Source organism: Halichoeres trimaculatus, unplaced genomic scaffold, assembly GCF_033239565.1.
Source record: "Halichoeres trimaculatus isolate MK-OKI-2021-1 unplaced genomic scaffold, fHalTri1.1 fHalTri1_scaffold_5, whole genome shotgun sequence".
Lineage (NCBI taxonomy): Eukaryota > Metazoa > Chordata > Actinopteri > Labriformes > Labridae > Halichoeres > Halichoeres trimaculatus.
In genome coordinates, this window is record NW_027437183.1 from 20,862,651 (window position 1) to 20,881,443 (window position 18,793).

General features: G+C 40.3%; 1 protein-coding gene across 1 annotated transcript; it reads left to right on the forward strand.

The window, feature by feature from the left end:
• Positions 1-1,576: 1,576 nt before the first annotated feature.
• LOC141789874 (alpha-1-macroglobulin-like) lies at positions 1,577-18,725 on the forward strand. The gene is made up of 36 exons (XM_074669380.1): positions 1,577-1,857; positions 2,004-2,184; positions 2,600-2,753; positions 3,445-3,497; positions 3,827-3,847; positions 3,934-4,099; positions 4,186-4,270; positions 4,731-4,836; positions 5,366-5,483; positions 6,628-6,737; positions 6,811-6,978; positions 7,376-7,603; positions 7,718-7,781; positions 8,029-8,174; positions 8,244-8,393; positions 8,492-8,617; positions 8,702-8,849; positions 8,981-9,122; positions 9,326-9,551; positions 10,483-10,609; positions 10,738-10,859; positions 12,113-12,164; positions 12,281-12,364; positions 12,659-12,835; positions 13,432-13,507; positions 13,736-13,892; positions 14,101-14,175; positions 14,421-14,583; positions 14,762-14,949; positions 15,334-15,546; positions 16,216-16,340; positions 17,460-17,550; positions 17,644-17,712; positions 17,799-17,904; positions 18,139-18,177; positions 18,360-18,725. Exons 1-36 carry the CDS (start codon positions 1,772-1,774, stop codon positions 18,362-18,364), a joined length of 4,347 nt encoding a protein of 1,448 aa, XP_074525481.1. The 5' UTR covers positions 1,577-1,771; the 3' UTR covers positions 18,365-18,725.
• Positions 18,726-18,793: the final 68 nt, after the last annotated feature.

The window sequence follows — 18,793 nt, forward strand, 5'->3', positions numbered from 1 at the left end:
ATTCAGCAGTATGTTCTGGGTCTCTGTTGAACCAACAAACCTGATCTTTTAATACTGTGTTTTCACTTCCTTTGGAATTTGTGTGTGTGTGTGTGTTTGTGTGTGTGTGTGTGTGTGTGTGTGTGTGTGTGTGTGTGTGTGTGTGTGTGTGTGTGTGTGTGTGTGTGTGTGTGTGTTGTCACAAAATTCCAAGGCAGTTATGTCAAAGTAGCAATCTCTCAAATGTGTCCTCTGTCAAATACTAAAAGAAATCTAAATTTGATCAGTTTTTATCTGCTCTACACTGCAATCCAGATTGAACACCTCAGAGCATCGAAGATGGAAGGAAAGATTTTATGGAGCTCATATCTGCAGCTGGCTGAGCACCCTCAAATTATGTTATCCATACTACTCAAGGACCATTGATGCCACTCTCAAGGTGAGTTCAGGACAAGTGAGAGTCCAACATTAAGAGCTCCCTCAGAAGTCTGACTAAAGGAGTTCTGGAAGCTGGGCATGGGGATACAGTCCAGCTCGTCACTCTCTCCATCGTCTCTCTCTCTCACTCTTATCTGTGCTGAAAAAAACAAAAACACCAAAATAGTGACATCAGGATGCCTCAAGGGATAGCAGTGCTTTGCAGCCAAAACAGGTTTTACAGGACATACACGGTAAGATACAAAGATACAACTAATGTGTGACTTGTACAGAAAGCACATTTTCATGTACAAAGCAACCAGTGAAAATAGAAATGAACATGTTTGTAAGCCAAAACAATCAATCAGCATTCAAAACAGTGTAGAGTTTTAAAAAGGAGCTGATGCTGAGAGACATTACAGAGGAACATCAAGAAAAATCAGTTTCATCCCCTTCAAGAAACATAAAAAGCCAGTGAAATATAACATGAGGAGGACAGGAGCGGGAGAAGTAGAAGGCCATGCAGTCAAAGAATCAATCAAGCATTTCTGTTATTTGGGTCACATGTGAAAACAATATGTTTTTTTTTTAATTATTATTATTGTAACTGTGAACATTTTGTGTTACTTCATTCAAATCATGATGGTACTACAGTGTAAAAAATAACTAAGATCCTCAACTTAACAGCTCCCAAGTTCAGTGAATGGACCATTATTAGTTTGTTATTAATTTGAAAAGAGGGCCCAGCATCTAAGGACTAAAGGATAAGCTGTGGGAAGTCATCCTCCACACTACCCACTACAGGTGCAGAGCTTTGCCCGCTCGGGCGAATTCACTATCCGTGTTTGAAAACTCATGGTATGCAGAAATTAAGCTCAGCTTGCTAGCAGACCCGCTAATGCTAGAGTATGGGCGCGTGAAGCAGGGACCGAACAGCTCTTCTTTCTATGTTAAACTTTTCCTCAAACCAGAAAGAGGAGCGATGGAGGAAGTGTTGGCCTTGCCTGATACATGTGAACCTTGGACAAGAAAACTGATAAGGCTTCAGCTCAACCAGCAGGCGGCAGCAGCGGGGCGTGAGTAGGCGTAGCAGTGAGAGCGAAGACGTGTTTAAATCCACCGCATTAACGATGGAAAGAGCTGTGATTGGTTGAGTGGGGGTGAAAACGATGATTCGCACATGCGCCTGTGAGATGAGCACAGCTCAGCGCAGCGTGTCATGAACTTACGCAGTAAATGTTGTCTTTGCGGAAATCATCCGACTCAAAAGCCACCCACATGAGTGGGCGTGTGTTACATGGGGGAAATGTGTTATTTGAGATTTGGTAGAGCTTAATTTCTCATAGGCTGTGTCGTGGACTCATCACAGTCAGCCATGGACCGTCCAGGGGTTCTGATGAGAACATGGACACTGTTTGTTTACTTCAGTTGGATGTGTGTGCATCAAGCTGTCGCAGGACCGTGAGTTCACTTAAGATATAAAAAACTAGCATCAAACATCAAATTTAGACAATACTTGAAACTTTCGTAGCGTCAGAATCAGAACTTTTTGATATCAGAACTTTTGAAGACATTAACTATCCATGTGTGTATCTTTTTGTGTGTAGGCAGTACATGGTAGCTATTCCTGCAGTCATCGAGGCCGGGGCTGAAACGTCTTTGTGTGCAAGTCTCATGAAGCCCAATGAGACACTGGTCATGACCGTCACTTTAAGGTCCCAAGACCAGAACATTACCCTGATGGAGGAGAGGTCTAGTCTTGAATTTCACACCTGCGTTAAGTTTCAGGTCAGGTGACTCCTTTTGTTTCTTTTCTAAATGTTTCAATCCATGTTTAATAACAACCCTTAATTTAGAGTCTGTTAAAAGTAACTCATAAAGCAGCAGGTAGTTATTGTTGTTATTGTTTTAAGTTATCACTAAAACTCCTTTTTTTCACATTTCCAGTTGGAATTATAATAGTTTGTAAAGTAAGAAAAGTTTGTTAAAAAAGTTTGGTTAGATAATGGGAGAGTCAACTTTTTTAAATAGTTGCAATGAATTAAGATGTCAATAGATAAACTAGTTAAACATGAAATGGTATACAAAGCATGCTCCTTCATATTTGGATTTGTTGTAATTGAAAACCGTATCATTGGGAGGTTTTTGATTAGTATAATCATTTTCACGCTTTCCAAAAAAAAAATCTATTTTTCTTTCTCAGCCTCCTCTCGTGCAGAATGAAGTTTGGAAGTTGGAGGTAGAGGTGCAGGGACAAACGTTTTACTCAAAAGAAGCCAGAAAGGTCATGATCAAAACCTATGAACCCAGGACATTCATCCAAACTGATAAACCCATCTACCTCCCAGGACAGACAGGTAACCTCTATTAGTTTGTCCACTCTATGGTGCCAAGACATGAGCAGTTTTTCTATGTTTTTTTTCATTAATTAACTACTTTTGAGTATTAGTTGGTGGTGACGAAAAGAAAAGAAATTTTGTTTTAGAATACAGATTTAAATAAGTTTACACCCTTGCTTTGGCCTTACCTTTCAACACCATGTTTTTCCTTTTGATGAGCAACAAGCAGCAGCTCTTCCTGACAGGATAGGAGAGTTTGTTCATGATAGTCATTCTTACGATACTATACTCATTACTTATTACTTTACTATTTTTACTTGCTTACTTTTACTTGATTTGGCAGCATATTTAGTTAATATGCAGCCACATCACGTATCATTTGACTGCTATTGATATTTTGACATTTGAGCATCTGAAATCCAGCTTTTGCTTGTTTCAGAAGTTAGAGAACACCAGCCATGTTGGCTAGGGTCCTGACCAATCCCTGATGTACAACATTTTTAATGTATATTAAAATTCTTTTAACTTTTTTTTTTTAAAGCTTGCTTGGCTTAAACTTTTAGATCAAAATACTGAAACTCATTTCACAACTGAGCACTTTATCGCATTCATGATGTTATTTCTTGATGCCACTTTTAAAGGTTTTTTTTGTATTTGCTAAATTAGAGGAATTCAAACATGACAAAAAACCTTTTTGTTTATTTCTCAGTACATTTCAGAGTCATCTCACTTGACAGCAAGTTCAGAGCTGCCAATCAGTCGGTGAGTATTTGAACAGCCTATCCCCTTTTCTTGTAGTTGATCTTAATTAGATTGATTAAGAATTGATATTTGAAATATTCTGGGCTTATTTAAATATATTTTAATCACTACAGCCATTGTTAGGGTTGGACAGCTCAATGGCTGTTTTGAACACTATGGTTGTGCTGGGATAGCCCACAGTGCAATCTGTGCCAGCTGTTCGAAAGATAAGCCTTGTCACAACGTTTGAGATTGCATTAAGCATGTTATCTCCAGAATAACAATGACAAGAAAAAAAATAACAGAAAACTAAAACTTCTTTTTAAATTTGTCTCTTTTTTTTTCTACAGTATAATGTCATTGAACTTGAGGTAAGACAACACACATTATTTTTCTGTGAAAATTTGGTATCTGTTGAAGGTTTCCCATTAATCTCCAGCATTTGTTGAAAACACAGGATTCTGTGATCAACAGAGTTGGCCAGTGGCTAAAGCAAAGCTCCAATGGCAAAATACTGCAGCTTTCTTACTCACTGAACTCTGAGGCCCATGAAGGAACATACAAAATCATCGTGCACATCGGTGGACAGAAAATAGAACACAGTTTTGAGGTGGAGAAATATGGTGAGTTACAGTTTATCTTCGTTTTTTTTATATTTGGTGCATTTGTAACAAAGCAGCATTGCTAAAACATCAAAGTTTGTCTGCAGTTTTGCCAAGATTTGAAGTAAAAATTGAAACATCTGAGGAAGTTAGTATTGGGCAAGAAGACATCAGAGCTCAAATATGTGCAAAGTAAGTTGAAACACTCTCAGTCCTCACATTTTTTTAATCAAAAATGACATAATACACACAAATTATCTAATGTGAGATAAAAAGTGTGAAACAGAGATCTTATTTCTTTTTATTTCTGTTTATCAGTCCCTAAACACTGCCATAACCCGTGATTTATTTAGTGTTTACTTCATGTTTAATCTTTAATTTCATAAATTTCTGATCTAGCTGACACTTTTTGTGCCTGTAATCTCTTTTTATTTATTTATGTATTTTGTTGTGTCACTTTGCATGATTTCAGTATTTGTCTTAGATTTGATTTTGTATTTCTTGTTGTGTATGTCCAAACTCTTATCTTCACAAGCTGCAACAAATCCATCACTCTCAGAGTGTGTTCAAATTAGAATAAACTGAATTGAAGCAAAAGTTTAGACATAAAATAGACCTGTTAAAGTAACATTTTTATCCTTTGTCCATGTAGGTATACATATGGACAACCTGTTCCAGGCAATGTAAAAATTGAGTTGCATCGACCTTTTAGGTATTTATGCCGAGAACCTCCCCCGTCCTTCATGGAGATAAGACAGGTACACAATGGAAATATGGACAGAAATGCTTTTACAATTACATTTTCATGCCAGTCAATATTAACAACGGAAAACTGTTGGAAATGATAATTTCTTTGAAATGTTGTTGCTAACTTTTGCTAGATTAGTTGTCTATTTAAGTAATTGGTTATTTCCTCTCATCGAAGGGTTTTAGTCTCCTCTATTGAGAATTGCAGCCTCTTTATGTTTGAGGAAATACAACAAAAACATTGGCCTTTAAACTTTGTACAACTCTGAGTATACACTTCACACCTGCACTGTAGGAAAAGGGTGCAGCAGATCATGACACTTGACAAAAGTTTTTGTTTCAGTTTGTGTTTGAGGAAAACATCCTGTATTTTTTCCCTTGGCTCCTGTTGAAATATCTGAACTGTTGTAATCAGTTATGATGTTTTTCACGCAGTTTGATAAGGAGGTACAAAGAGCAAATGTTTCAAACATCCTTCCAGTGGCTAACTGAACATCTTGTATTTTACCTCAAATTATTTTCTTTATTTGGACTTTTCAGGCTGATAACACAGGCTGTGCAACTTTTTTCATCAAGATGTCCAATTTTACAACAGTTGATGATAGAGTGCTGCGTGGTTTTCTGACGCTGACAGCTAGTGTGGAGGAGGAAGGAACAGGCAAGTCTTAATGTTATATTTTCATCCATAAAAGAATACAAAAGGGATGTCATATAGTACCACATGGTTACACAAATAAGATCTTCTGGAGAGTTGGCAGGACTCTGTCTCACCCTGAAAGGATTTCAAAAGTGATCTACTCTTTGTGTCAAATGTATTTAAAATGTCACCAAATTACTTTGATTTTGGTCGACCAACCACAGTGCATCCAGAAAGTATTCTCAGCACTTTACAGCACTCAACATTTTGTTATATTACAGCCGTATTCCAAAATGAAATCAATTGTTTTTTTCCCTCAAAATCAACACACAACATCTCACAATGACAACGAGAATAAAGGTTCTATTTTATTTATTTATATATTTTTAATGTTAAAAAATTTATAAAAACAGAAAAAGAAATCACATGTTTCACAGCCTTTGCTCAATACTTTGTTGATGCACCTTTGGCAGCAATCACAGCCTCATGTCTTTTTCAATACAAAGTCACAAGCTTGGCACACCTGTCTTTGGGCAGTTTGGCCCAGTCCTCTTTGCAGCACCTCTCAAGCTGCATCAGGTTGGATGGGGAGCGTCAGTGCACAGCTATTATTAGATCTCTCCAGAGATGTTTGATCAGATTCAAGTCTGGCCTCTGGATGGCTCTGGTCAATCGGTTGCGTGGCATAAAGCCTTGTTTGTTTGTTTGTTGACTGGGGATCACTGGACGTCAATGGGTAATCAAATTATAGAATAACTTAACACCATGTTGACACTGACTGTTCAGTTTCTTAGTTTTTAATGTATCACAGCCTTATCCTTTAATTGAATATAAGTCAAACTCTTGGTGAGCTGCCATGTGCCTTTTACTAAGGAGTGGCTTCCTTCTGGCCACTCTACCATTGTGTTGCTAGAGTCTGCACAGAGGAGGGGAGAGTAGTGTTTTTAACATGTCACAGCTTTATCCTTTAATTAAATAGAATTTTTCCCCCACCCTTAAGACTGGCATGAGATGTTTTTACCACAGTGTCAACAGTAAGAGAAGGAAGGGTGCCTCTAATCAAACTGATTTGATACCATGTGTGTGATCAGGCTGTTGATGCTGTTGCTGCTGAGAAGAAATATTTGTTTTTCGCACAGTTTTAACACAAAGGCATTTTATTCAGGTATTTCACACCAAAATCAGAAGCAGTTGAAGATCACCTACGCCATCGGAAAGTTGATCTTTATGGACACACCCAAGGTTTATGAGAAGGGATCAGACGTGGAGGGAAAAGTAAGAGCAAACACTTTCTCGTCACATCCTTCACATGTTGTTACCTAGTCCTAAAACTTTGCGCTGTTCACAGATCAGAGCAGTTCATCACAATGATACACCCATCGCCAACATGTCAGTGTTCCTGTTAGAGGGACACCGGTGGTCGGCTCGTCTGATGCAGAGTCTCACAGCTAACAGCGAGGGTATCGCCACTTTCAGGATTAGCACAGCTGAGTTAAGTAAAGATCTCCATCTCCTGGTAGGTGCAGTGTGAAACTTCACTTCAATTTTTAAGATAACATCTACTCTGAAAACTGTTTGTCATCAACACCAATAGACCCTCCCGAGTACACTTAAAATTTCACATGAACACTTCTCTATCACAATACATGAGGCTCTGAAGTATTTCCTGATGAATTTCTTTCTTGTTTTTACATTTATTAATCCTGCAATTGTTTCTCGGTTTATTTGCTCTGACCACTGACCTGTAGCATCTTAGCTCTGCCTTTTGACCCTTCCCTGCTGAACAAATGGTCAAGTCCCAATTGTTGATCATCCTAATTAACCCTTCTTCATGAAACTGATGCCTCCTTTTAAAGCTTGATTTTAGTACAATGGGCAAAAACTAATATCTTGAGTCGTTACTCCTAATCAAGGCAAGCAGCAAACCCCAAATCGGGTATAAGGATGCGTGGACTCCATTCTATGAAACCGGAGAGCACAAAGTGTCATTGGCCAAACCTTTTACTCCAGACACTAAAACAATCAGCTCCCTGGAGGTGCAGCAGAAGAACGAACAACTGGCCTGTGACACAGAGGAAGACATCCACATCAAGTACTTTGTAGTCGGGGAAGCTCAGGGCACGGCAGATGTCATGTATCTGGTGAGAAAATCACATTAGTTGGGAGAAATAATGAATCTGTTTCTCATCTGCTGTTGATAATGAGGTGGTAGAGGGAGGGAGAGTTTATTTTGCTTTGTCTTTTAAACTCTGCAGGTCTTATCTAGAGGAACCATTGTGAAACAAGGATTCAAACAGATTGAAGTCCAGGATAAACCAGGTAGGAAGACACTGACCTTGATTATGAATTTAGGAACAAATCTCAACTATGAGGGATAGGATTAAATATAAATTCAGTTCTGAGTGAACCCAGAGGTTTTTCACTCATAAACATCAAATGAACTTTGATTTAAAGCTACTGGAAACCAAAACCCGTCAGTCTTTGTATCGTGTCACATGAAGTCTGTTAAGAGGAGTGAGTGTCTGCTGGGAATGAAACCAAAGTTTTAATCAGAGGTCTGTTTTAGTGACTGAGGGCCAGATGTCCTTTAAGTTGAGAGTGTCTCCAGAGATCACCCCGGACATCCAGGTGGTGGCTTACGCTGTCCTCCCCAGTGAGGCGGTGATCGCCCACAGCGCTGACTTCACCACTGAGAAATGCTTCAGTCACAAGGTGGGTGTGCAGGCGAGTGTCACAGGTGCAGTACACAGTGGTATTAAAGTTAGTTTCTCTTTGTGTCAGGTGTCTCTGGAGTTTTCTCCCTCTTCAGCTGTCCCAGGTGAGGAAAACACACTGCAGGTGAGCGCCCACCCTCACTCTCTGTGTGGTCTGAGCGCTGTTGACCAGAGTGTCCTCATTAAGGAGCCTGGGAGAACTCTGAACGCAGACAAGGTAAAGGATGGAATCAAACTTAAAGCCCTTTACATGTCAAGCAACATGATGACAGGCAGCAACTTTTCAGATTTCTCAGTCATGTTTCCATCTTTCAGATATTCAATCTTTTGCCTGTGAGCAAAGTAACTGCAATCCCAGACGGGGCTGAAGACTTTGAAGAGTGCCTTCGTTCAAGCTGCAGAGGCCACTTCAGGGCAAATGGCGCTTATAAAACTTTCCAAGTAATTTTTAAAGTTTTTTAAAATGTTTGTGTTGTGTTTGACAATCTTTGAGCTGATCTTTTTTTTTCTCTTTGGATGGTCTAGAGTGTTGGGCTGAAGATGGCAACCAATTTGTTAATTCCAAAGCCACGTTGCATCCCATATAGCAATGTGGAATATCGTATGGCATATGAGGATGATTATGAGGAGGATTATGAGGAGGATTATGAGGGGTATGGGAATTTCATGTACGGTAAGCTTTTCTTGAATTCAACAAACCATGTCATAAATTGATCCTGTGATGAGGACAGTAGCCTCTGTACAAGGGGAGCCTGCCTGACTGTTGTTGTTTTCTGTTCTAAGTTTTTTTTTGTTTCTTGACAGCGCGGAGCATCCAATTCAAAAGGCGAAGGGTGGAGAGCATAGCTGGAATCACTAGAAATAATGCAGATACAGAGCCTGCGCCTGTAGAGACAGTCCGCAGATTTTTCCCTCAGACCTGGATATGGGACCTGGTGGAAATTGGGTAAGCTTCTTTCATTTCTTGTGATTGACTGTACTGTCGTACACTGATGCATTCTTTATCAAAAGGTTGACTGTTCAGCTGTGTGAACTAGTGTAGCTGTTAATTCAGTATGACAGTCGCTGTGGGATATCTTTAAACATATCTGTATGCCTGTAGGGTTTTTCCATTTCACAGCAGAATTCTGTGTTTTTCTGCTGATTTAGAGCATCTGGAAGTAAAAACATGCCCCTCACCGTCCCTGACACCATCACCACCTGGGAGACGGAAGCTTTCTGCTTGTCTTCTCAAGGTTTCGGCTTGGCTCCTCGTAAAGAGCTCACCGTCTTCCAGCCCTTCTTCCTTGAGCTCAGTTTGCCTTACTCCATCATCCGAGGGGAGAACTTTGAGCTGAAGGCCACAGTCTTCAACTACCTGTCTAGCTGCATCATGGTAACCAATGTCTTTTGAACACCTTCTGGATTTGTTTCACTTGAGATGAGTGTTAATGGTCATATTTTGCATTTGTAAGGAAGGACATGTGACAAAATTCTGATACAACATAAAAGATGTGAAAAAACAGATGATAAACACTGAGTTGCAAACTTCAATCTTTTCTAAAATTGAGTGGGACCTTCATATCAGAATAAAACACAAGGAGGTAATTTATTATTTTCATTATTATTATTGTTTGTTTTTGCCATATTCATGTTTTTTACACATAAAGGCATTTCACTATAAAGTGAGTAAACCTGGTTTAACTAATAACTTGTTTCAATTGCCTTTCGTATTATTATTGTTATGATAATCATACATGGAACAGTTGATTAACTGTTATTTACACAAAGCCAGACACAGTTCTTTATAGCCCTATTAGGTTTGTACCATAGGGCAGAGTCTTTACCCTCCAAAGCCCTAAAAACATAATAAAAAACATCCAGTCAGTATTCTTGATAAAAAAAAGAGATGCTATAAAGATCACGTGAGCATGAACACTCCCAAAAACTGCTCTATTCAAATGCTGTCCTGACTTTATTTCAGCAGTTATCCCTGCAGAATGTCAACTCTTTAACTTAGCTCAGATTCATGTGTGAATAAAGTTTTTTGAGATTAACTCGACTGGACTCCTACAGGGATTTGACTTATTGTCTTTTTCTTCAAGGAAGATTCAACACTTGGAATTTTTTTAGGAAATTGGACTCAAATTAGAAGAGTGTTCAATACCAAGACAAATTCCTTGTAACGTAAAAACTTCATTGGAAATAAAGCAGTCTGAGATAAGTCCAGAGGCCCAGGGGTAGGCATCATACCCAAGAAAATATAAGACACTCAGCACTAGGCCAACCCAGCAGCCCACTCCTTCAGTCTTGTTTCTTTTGAACAGGTCACTGTGACTCCATCCCCCTCCTTGGAGTACACCCTCACCCCTCTCTCTGGGGACCAGTATACATCCTGTTTGTGTGGCAATGAGCGCAAAACCCTCAGCTGGATCCTGGACGCCTCAGCTTTAGGTGAGGGTCAGGCTTGTCCCCATCAGTACTTAACTTTGACCACAACCACAAAAAGGCAGTATAAGCAAAGTGAAAACCATCACTGTGCCTTTAAGATTCATGCTGTTTGTTTGTTTACCTTATTTTAGGGGTCGTGAATGTGACTGTGACTGCTGAGGCTGTAGCGTCCCACGCTTCCTGCAACAATGAGATTGTGAACGTTCCAGAGAGAGGTCGTATCGATGTGGTCACAAAATCCCTCATTGTAAAGGTCGGTACCCTTTAAACCATGGATTTAAATATGATGTGACAGATCCACAAAATTGATGCTGAAACACTTAAAGCTTGATCTGGTGACTGGTTGACCCACCTTCTGGTCATTAAAAGATGAAAATATCAGATTATTTTAAGTATTAATTTATTTCAAACATTTAAAAAGAAGAAGTATAAAAACAGTTACTGCTGCACACTTCACAGCAAACATCAACAAAAAAAAAACCCTTCACTTCCTTCTGAGCTAACGAGGGTAGGCTTTAATCAGACTGAAGAATCTGTTCTGCTGCAGACTGAACCAGCCGTTGTGTGTTTTGGTCTACAGCAGGGATGTCAAACTCGTGCCATGGAGGGCCAAGAGGCTGCAGGTTTTCTATTCAACCAAGAACTTCACCAGCTGTTTTCACTGATTAGTCCCTGCTCACTGCTTGAAGGTGAGGTAATCAGTGGAATCAGCTGGTGGAGTTGTTGGTTGGAAGGAAAACCTGCAGCCTCTTGGCCCTCCATGGCACGAGTTTGACATCCCTGGTCTACAGAGATCCTTCTGCTGCCTAACAGCTGGTATTGAATGAGGAGATTTAAACTACAGTGGAACTATTTCAAAGGGTTCTTTTTGATAGACAGAGAGGTTTGTTTACCTGCTTGACTAGTTTCAACCCACTTCCTTTGAAATAGTATAAAACTAGAGGACAGTATGAACCTTTCAAGCTACAGTGGAACTAAATGCCTTTTTTTTAATTTTACTCAGACAATGCAACATCATGCATTGTGTATGTTATGTGACATGTTTTGCAGTCTAAAGTAAATATGGAGAGATTTTTGGTCAGAGACAAGCTTACCCAAAAGTTCCACGCAGGCTACCTAAAATGAGACAGTGGCTGTTTTCCAAACTGTCTACTACACTAGCAGTGCCTATTGTTTTGGCTGATATTCAGTGTCTAGTAGTCAGTATGCAAAAACTTGCAAAATCTGCAGTATGCCAAAAAATCCCCGGATGTCCTACTGATCCAGGAAAATTTCTCAGTACGGCATACTGTTTCCCACAATGCACTGTGCTGATGCTGTTTGTCAATGTGGATGGCAGGTTTTGGTGAATTACTGCCATCTAGTGGAATGGGTCAGCACTACAACTATAACACAACAACATTAACGTGAACAGTCCATGAGATAGAAGTGAAGTAATGAGAAAAAAACACTGGTATATCTTGTCACTTCTATTTGTAAAAGAGGTGTTTACTTCTCACCTCTCAGGCTGAAGGAACCGAGGTGACAAAGACCCACAACTGGCTGCTGTGTCCTAAAGGTCAGTGTAGCCTCAGGTCAAAGACCCCATCAACACTTCATCCATATCGTGTCAGTGTGATTTTAACGTCTGAGTTCTGCTTTGATTCCTCTGAAGGATTTGTTCTCTGTTCACAGATGAGGCTTTGAAGGAGGAAATAGACATTCAGCTCCCTGATAATGTGATTGATGGATCAGCCCGTGCTCTTGTTTCAGTCCTGGGTAAACTGATATTTTTGTTACGAGTGACTTAATGTTGCTTCTTACCAACTCAGGATGTAACTGATGGCCTACCTCAGTCAGACAGTGAAAAATCTCAATTGATAAGGGCCGATTGAATTCTCTGTGATGAAACGTCAATAATGATGTTGTTTTAAAGCCTTTGACTTCTCTTGCACCATGTCATATCGTGTCTTACATCTGCATCTGAAATGAGCTGTAAAGACACAGCTGCAGCAGGTGAAGACTGGGCTGATGAGGAGGCTCCACCACATGCTCTAAGGTGTCTCTGTGCAGGTGACATCCTGGGCCGAGCTCTGAAGAACCTGGATGGGCTGCTGCAGATGCCGTACGGCTGTGGAGAGCAGAACATGGCGCTTCTGGCCCCCAACATCTACATCCTCCAATACCTGAAAAACACCCAACAGCTGACCCCAAAAATCATGGAGAGGGCAGCCGAATTCCTGACCAGTGGTGTGTATTAGTGTATTTTTATATTGGAGAAAAAAAGACAGAAGGAGAAGATGAACTTTTTATTCTTTTTATTTGAACTGCATCACTTTTTGAATTATTTCTATGAAGGGTTTCTACCTTAAACTGAGGTTGACGTTTAGCATTTATCTGAAGTTCAAACTATTAAAATCCATCAATCAGGCCTGTATAGTAAAGTATCCAGATAGAGGCCTTTCCTTAGAAAAAGGCACATGTCAGCTTACCTGTAGTTTGCCAAAAGGAACCTGAAGGACTCTCAGACCATGTCAAAGAAAATTCTCTGGTCTGATGAGACAAAGATGGATCTCTTTGGCTTGAATGCCAGACTTCATACTGGAGGAAAAAAAAGGACATATTCCATTTTTAGGCTGTATCATAACGAAACGTGGAGAAATGAAGCACTGTGAACAGTTCCTAGTGCACTGTACGAGAGGAAAGATTCAACTCACATATGGAAATAAATTTTGGTCCTTACTCACCTACATGAATAATGAATTCAGCAAGGCCAAATTAATTCTTCTTTGGTTCTCGACATGAGAATCTCACAGTGTTAACAAGTATTAATTCTTCTAACACAGGCTACCAGAGACAGCTGACCTACAAAGACGCTGGGGGTGCTTACTCCACTTTTGGAACAGGACCAGGAAACACCTGGTGAGAACATTTCTGAGTCATATGTTTACTCATATTTTGAGAGCAACTTATTTGACATGAACTGTGATTTCAAAGTTTGATCCATTATTTAACAAAGAGGACGTCAGCTTCATGACCGAAGTGACAGTCAGGCTTTTAGCTGTTATTAACGAGGAGCAAGAGACACCCTGCAGCCAACCAGATTCAAGTTTCACTTCGACCGTGCTATAAAGACTTTCTTGTCTTTAGGCTGACAGCTTTTGTGGTGAGATCCTTTGCCAAAGCACAGCCCTTCGTCTTCATTGACCCTGAAAAGATTCAACAGTCAAAATCATGGCTGGAAAGAAGGCAACAGGCAAACGGCTGTTTCGAAAAGTCAGGAAAACTTTTCAACAACAGAATGAAGGTGAGCAGAAACGGCACAAGTAGAAATACAACACCACAAACATGACTGGGTCAGTGATCTGTCTTCAAAAAAGCCAGCTCTTAGAGTCAAACACTATAAGAGTCTGTTTCTTACATTCTGGTGATTCTACAGGATGTACAAAGGGTTTCAGTTTTGACATTGGAGATCCCCTGATGATACATACCTGTTCAAACCTTCCTCTCTGCAGGGTGGTGTGTCCGATGAAGTCACTCTCACTGCTTACATCATTGCTGGCTTCCTGGAGATGAACTCGTCTGTTCATGTGAGTAAACTCTATAAAGTCAGTCAGAAGCATAACCCTCCCATGGTGTTGTACGGATTCAAACATCTGTGAATCTGCTCCAAGTGTTGGTAGATTTGTTGTCAGATCTTGAGGATACAAAAGAAGGTTTTATAAAGACAAGTTATGAAGGGTTGATGAATGAGGTCCAGTCTTTTTAAAACTGTGTTTCAAGCACAGACACAATGAGTCATTTTTGTGGTGGTTATTCAATTGGCTGATTGTAGGATCCTGTGGTGAACAACAGCTTGACCTGCCTCAGAGCGTCCCTGGGGGACCTCAGCAACACCTATGCCACAGCTCTGATGGCGTATGTCTTCACCCTGGCAGGAGACATGGAGACCCGAGGCCAGCTCCTCAGGCACCTCAATACAGCCGCAATACGCACAGGTGTGTCAACTGCTTAAGCTGATTAATGTAAACTTGTAACCTGAGCACACTTTGTCCACAGGGGGCGCCAAAACAGACTCAAACCTTGGCTCATGAGAGTTTTAGAAACTTCCTTCTGCATCATCTCTGTGAATGTCTCTCACCTCGTGCATTTCTTTCTGCTTGTGACTGATTGTAGGAGGTTTCGTTCACTGGTCTCAGACAGCGACAGACACCTCCAGCTCTCTGTCTGTGGAGATCAGCTCATATGTGCTGCTGGCCTTACTCAGTGCCCATCCTTCTGCTGAAGACCTGGGATACTCCACCCCCATCGTCAGATGGCTGACCACCCAGCAGAACTATCATGGAGGCTTCTCCTCCACCCAGGTACCTCTCAGACAAAGTGGACGACGTTTGAAACATTAACCATGCAAACAAAGTTCTTCAAAGAGTCCGACTTTTAAAAACAAGGTGACTAAAAACAGGATTAGTTGCAGAGGATAGTAAACAGCACAAACCTGAGACCTGAATCCACATTATGGTTGAAATCAACTCAGCAGAAAGCTGATTTCACAGAATCCACAGTGCTGTGGGAGTTCCCGATGGAGGGGGCTATAAAAGGAGAAACGTAGACTTACAGAGTTAGCAACAGAAGCTGAATGTGTTTTTATTCTTGTAGTGGCCAAATAGAGAGCTGTAGTTTCTCTCATCAATGAAACAGCCATAAAATAATACTGATCCTGTCAAATGTCATTTGTTTGCACGTTTTAGGACACAGTGGTGGCTCTTCAGGCTCTGGCTCTCTACTCCACTCATGTCTTCAGTCCAGAAGGTTCTAGCACGGTGACAGTCCAGTCTTCTAGCGGTCAGCTGATATTTGATGTGAACCATGACAACAGACTGCTCTACCAGGAGGAGCAACTGGAGGATGGGGCAGGAAAGTACAGCCTGGAGGTGAAAGGAACTTCATGTGCTTCACTTCAGGTCAGTGAAAGTGTTCTGTGTCCCAGGGGGACTTGGCTTTTTCCCAGGGGGTTGGCTTCAGGTGATATAGGCCTCTCTGTAATCTTACTGGCTTCTGAAGCGTACCGTGTTTGGCCTTCTGATCTTTACATGTCAGGTCAAGGCCAAGAACATGTGGTTTTTGATGTTTTTAGGGGTTGCTTTATTCAAGAGCTCATTTTTTACTAGGTGGTTACTCACATTAGGTGTAGCAAGGTTAAAACTATGAATATTTAAAAAAAAACGGCTATGCCACCCAGGTCAAAAAGAGCCTAGGACTGCATTAAAATTCATTTACATGTTCTTTTGTAAACTGACTCGGTCACATCTGCGATGCCGCAAATGTTTCATCTCTAGACCCCAGTTTGTTCGACCTTGTCAACTCCTCCTAACCTGGTCTTGATCAAATCGTATAGAATATTATTTCTAATGTATCATATCTAGTTATATTGTGTTTTATATCGTAACCTGCTGCAAGTTTGCAACATAATATGTTTTATCTTTTCATATCATTTCTTATCTATTCGATGTTTCTGGTTTGAAAAACACAAGTGGTTGTCTCAAGTTTAATGTTTGATGGTTGAGGTTTAACAGCTGTCTCCATCACAGCTAAGGAAAGGCTTACATCATTGTTATTAACCTGTTTTCCAGATTTCTCTTCACTACAACATCCCAACACCTACTGACGGCACCACACTCAGAGTGGAGGTCCAACCAGATGCCCTCTGTGAAGGCACTTCAGGCAGACAAAGGCTTACTCTGAAGACCAAGTCCCTGTGAGTTTGAATCTGGAGCACTGGATCTTTTAATGCAGGTCCTCTGCTCTGCTAATTCCCCTGCACTGTTTTTGTTAACAGAACTGTTGAACGTGCCATTTTGCCCCATTTTACAGCACCAAAAATAACTTTGCAAAACTAAACTTCTCAAACACTTGAAAACTAGAAAAAATATCAGCTGGTTCAGCCACATCTAAAAACAACTATATTCATAATCACGACTCTCATCAAAAGAATCAATCATTTGCATTCTTGGCGCTCCCTGTCCTTCCATGTGCTCATGTGGACAGCCAAACCCTGAAGTGGAGAGATCACACCTCCAATCCCTGTGATGTGTACACATGAGAAGCAAAGGCTAATCTAAGGCAGGCAGAGCTGCAGCAAAGACCCTGAGGGCACAGGACAGACTAAGCATCAGTGACAGTACATGTAACATTGGTAAAATCAGACACAGCATGAAAGGAGGAACTGGGTGGAGGTCGGCTGTACAGTGGTTTGCAAGGGAAGCAGCACCTCCACTGGTTCCCTGTCTAGCACCAAACCTTTAAAAAGTGCTACATAAATCTGATCTATTATTTATAAAGTTCAATTCTTAACTGTCAACATGGCGAAGTTGGACTTTGTGTCATGCACTACAGCCAGTCAGTAGGGGGAGCTCTAAATGTTATAGCCTGTCTGTCTTGGAGCTGTCACAAACACCTTTTACCCTCTTTGATGCACGCTGACGTCACAATCCGCTCCTCACGAGCACATACAACAGTACAATTGTACCGTTGTTACGATCGTCCCGAACTACCTTGTTGTGCTTGTGCTGCTCAATCTACTTTATCTGTTGACTGTCTTTATACAAAATGTGCATCTGTTGCTCCACTTTTGCACTTAGTATTCCCCAATACACCAGATGATCGGCCCAACTCTACTTCAGTGGAGATCTCCCAAAAGCAGCTTCTGGACAAGACAGTTAAAGCACTGACTACGTGCCTGTCATGCTTACTACAGCATTTTCAGTCCCTCAGCATTTCCGTGTGCACACTGATTTCTTTTTTTTTTTTTTTTACTGCATTTTAGCATTTTCAGATGAAATGTTGTGTAAACAGGACCTATGATGATCTGTTTCAGGTACTTTGGTAAGGAGAGCACTACAAACATGGTGATCCTGGATATTAAAATGCTCTCTGGATTTGTCCCAGATCCTGAGTCCTTGAAGAAGGTCATTTTTGGTTTTAAGTAACATTAAATCAAAGGGTTCTTTAACATCATTAGGAAGGTGACAATAACTTACCTGAGTGTGGTCTCATCACAGCTCAAAGATGACCTGGTGGTGGATCGTGTTGAAGAGGAGAAAGGTCATGTTATGGTGTATCTTACAGAGGTGAGAGAAATCATGGTGAAGAAAAATGAGGGAGATAAAATGTATAGATTTTTTACTGATCATGTCATCTGTTTGTCTTCCACCAGCTGCCAAAGAATAAACCCTTCAGTCACCAACTGGAGCTCATACAGGAGCTTCCAGTGCAGAATCTGAAGCCAGCTGTGGTCCACATCTATGACTACTACCAGCCAAGTAAATAAGATATTCTGACTTACACAGACTGTGAAGCTTTGTGTTTGATATAAAAGTTCCTAAAATTAAAACTGGTGTCTCTGATGTAGCCCATACTCAGACACAAAGGAAGAGCAGACTGAACAGAGCTGGCAAACCTTTTAACGTCTCTGTGAATCAGACTATGCATGACAGAAAGCTTTTTATATGATTAATTTCTCTTTATTTATGTCTAATTTCTTTTTGCCCTCCAAGATGACCAGGCTGAGACTCAGTACACCTATCCCTGTGCAGGTAAAAGTCTTTGAAAGAGCAGATTACTTAACATATACTTGACATATTACACTATGGTGGACATATTCCAAAACTTTTTTTTCTCAACTTGTCCTTCAGAACTGACTTTGTTATTAATAGAGATCAAGGTTAAAATATCAAAGAATCATAAAATTGTTTATTTCTTTCTTCTTCCTTTGCAGCTTGAGCTCAGTGTTGTCTTGATGGTCCCAGGCAGATCCTACATGAACCTCCATTTTTTAAAGACATCTGGGGACTGTTATTTTATTCCTCTTTAAATTTATTCATCACAAAATGGGATCTATTCCAAAGAATGAAAATTTATGTAATAAATGGAAATTTGTTAAATGTTTTTAATAATTTTTGAAATAAACGGAAATGTATTTCCATTTAATTTACTCCCACTTCCAATTTACTCCAAGGTGGCTCAATTTACCTACTGACTTGCATAAACTTAAGATGTTTTTAACAGGTCATATTCTTATTGCGTTTGTCTTGGATGCATTCTTGCCTTTTTCACTAACAGGAAACAATGTGAAATAAAGGTAAAAAAAAATTGTTTTACTTCTGTATCACTTTCCTTTGCCTAGAAGACAGCGTAAGTTATTCAAAAGTC

Excerpts from the sequence above, each read along its gene's own strand:
- LOC141789874 (XM_074669380.1), top strand. The coding sequence starts at position 1,772 with ATGGACCGTCCAGGGGTTCTGATGAGAACATGGACACTGTTTGTTTAC. Across the intron at positions 8,618-8,701 it reads GCGCTTATAAAACTTTCCAA|AGTGTTGGGCTGAAGATGGC; the intron begins GTAATTTTTAAA and ends TGGATGGTCTAG. Across the intron at positions 12,836-13,431 it reads AGCCGAATTCCTGACCAGTG|GCTACCAGAGACAGCTGACC; the intron begins GTGTGTATTAGT and ends CTTCTAACACAG.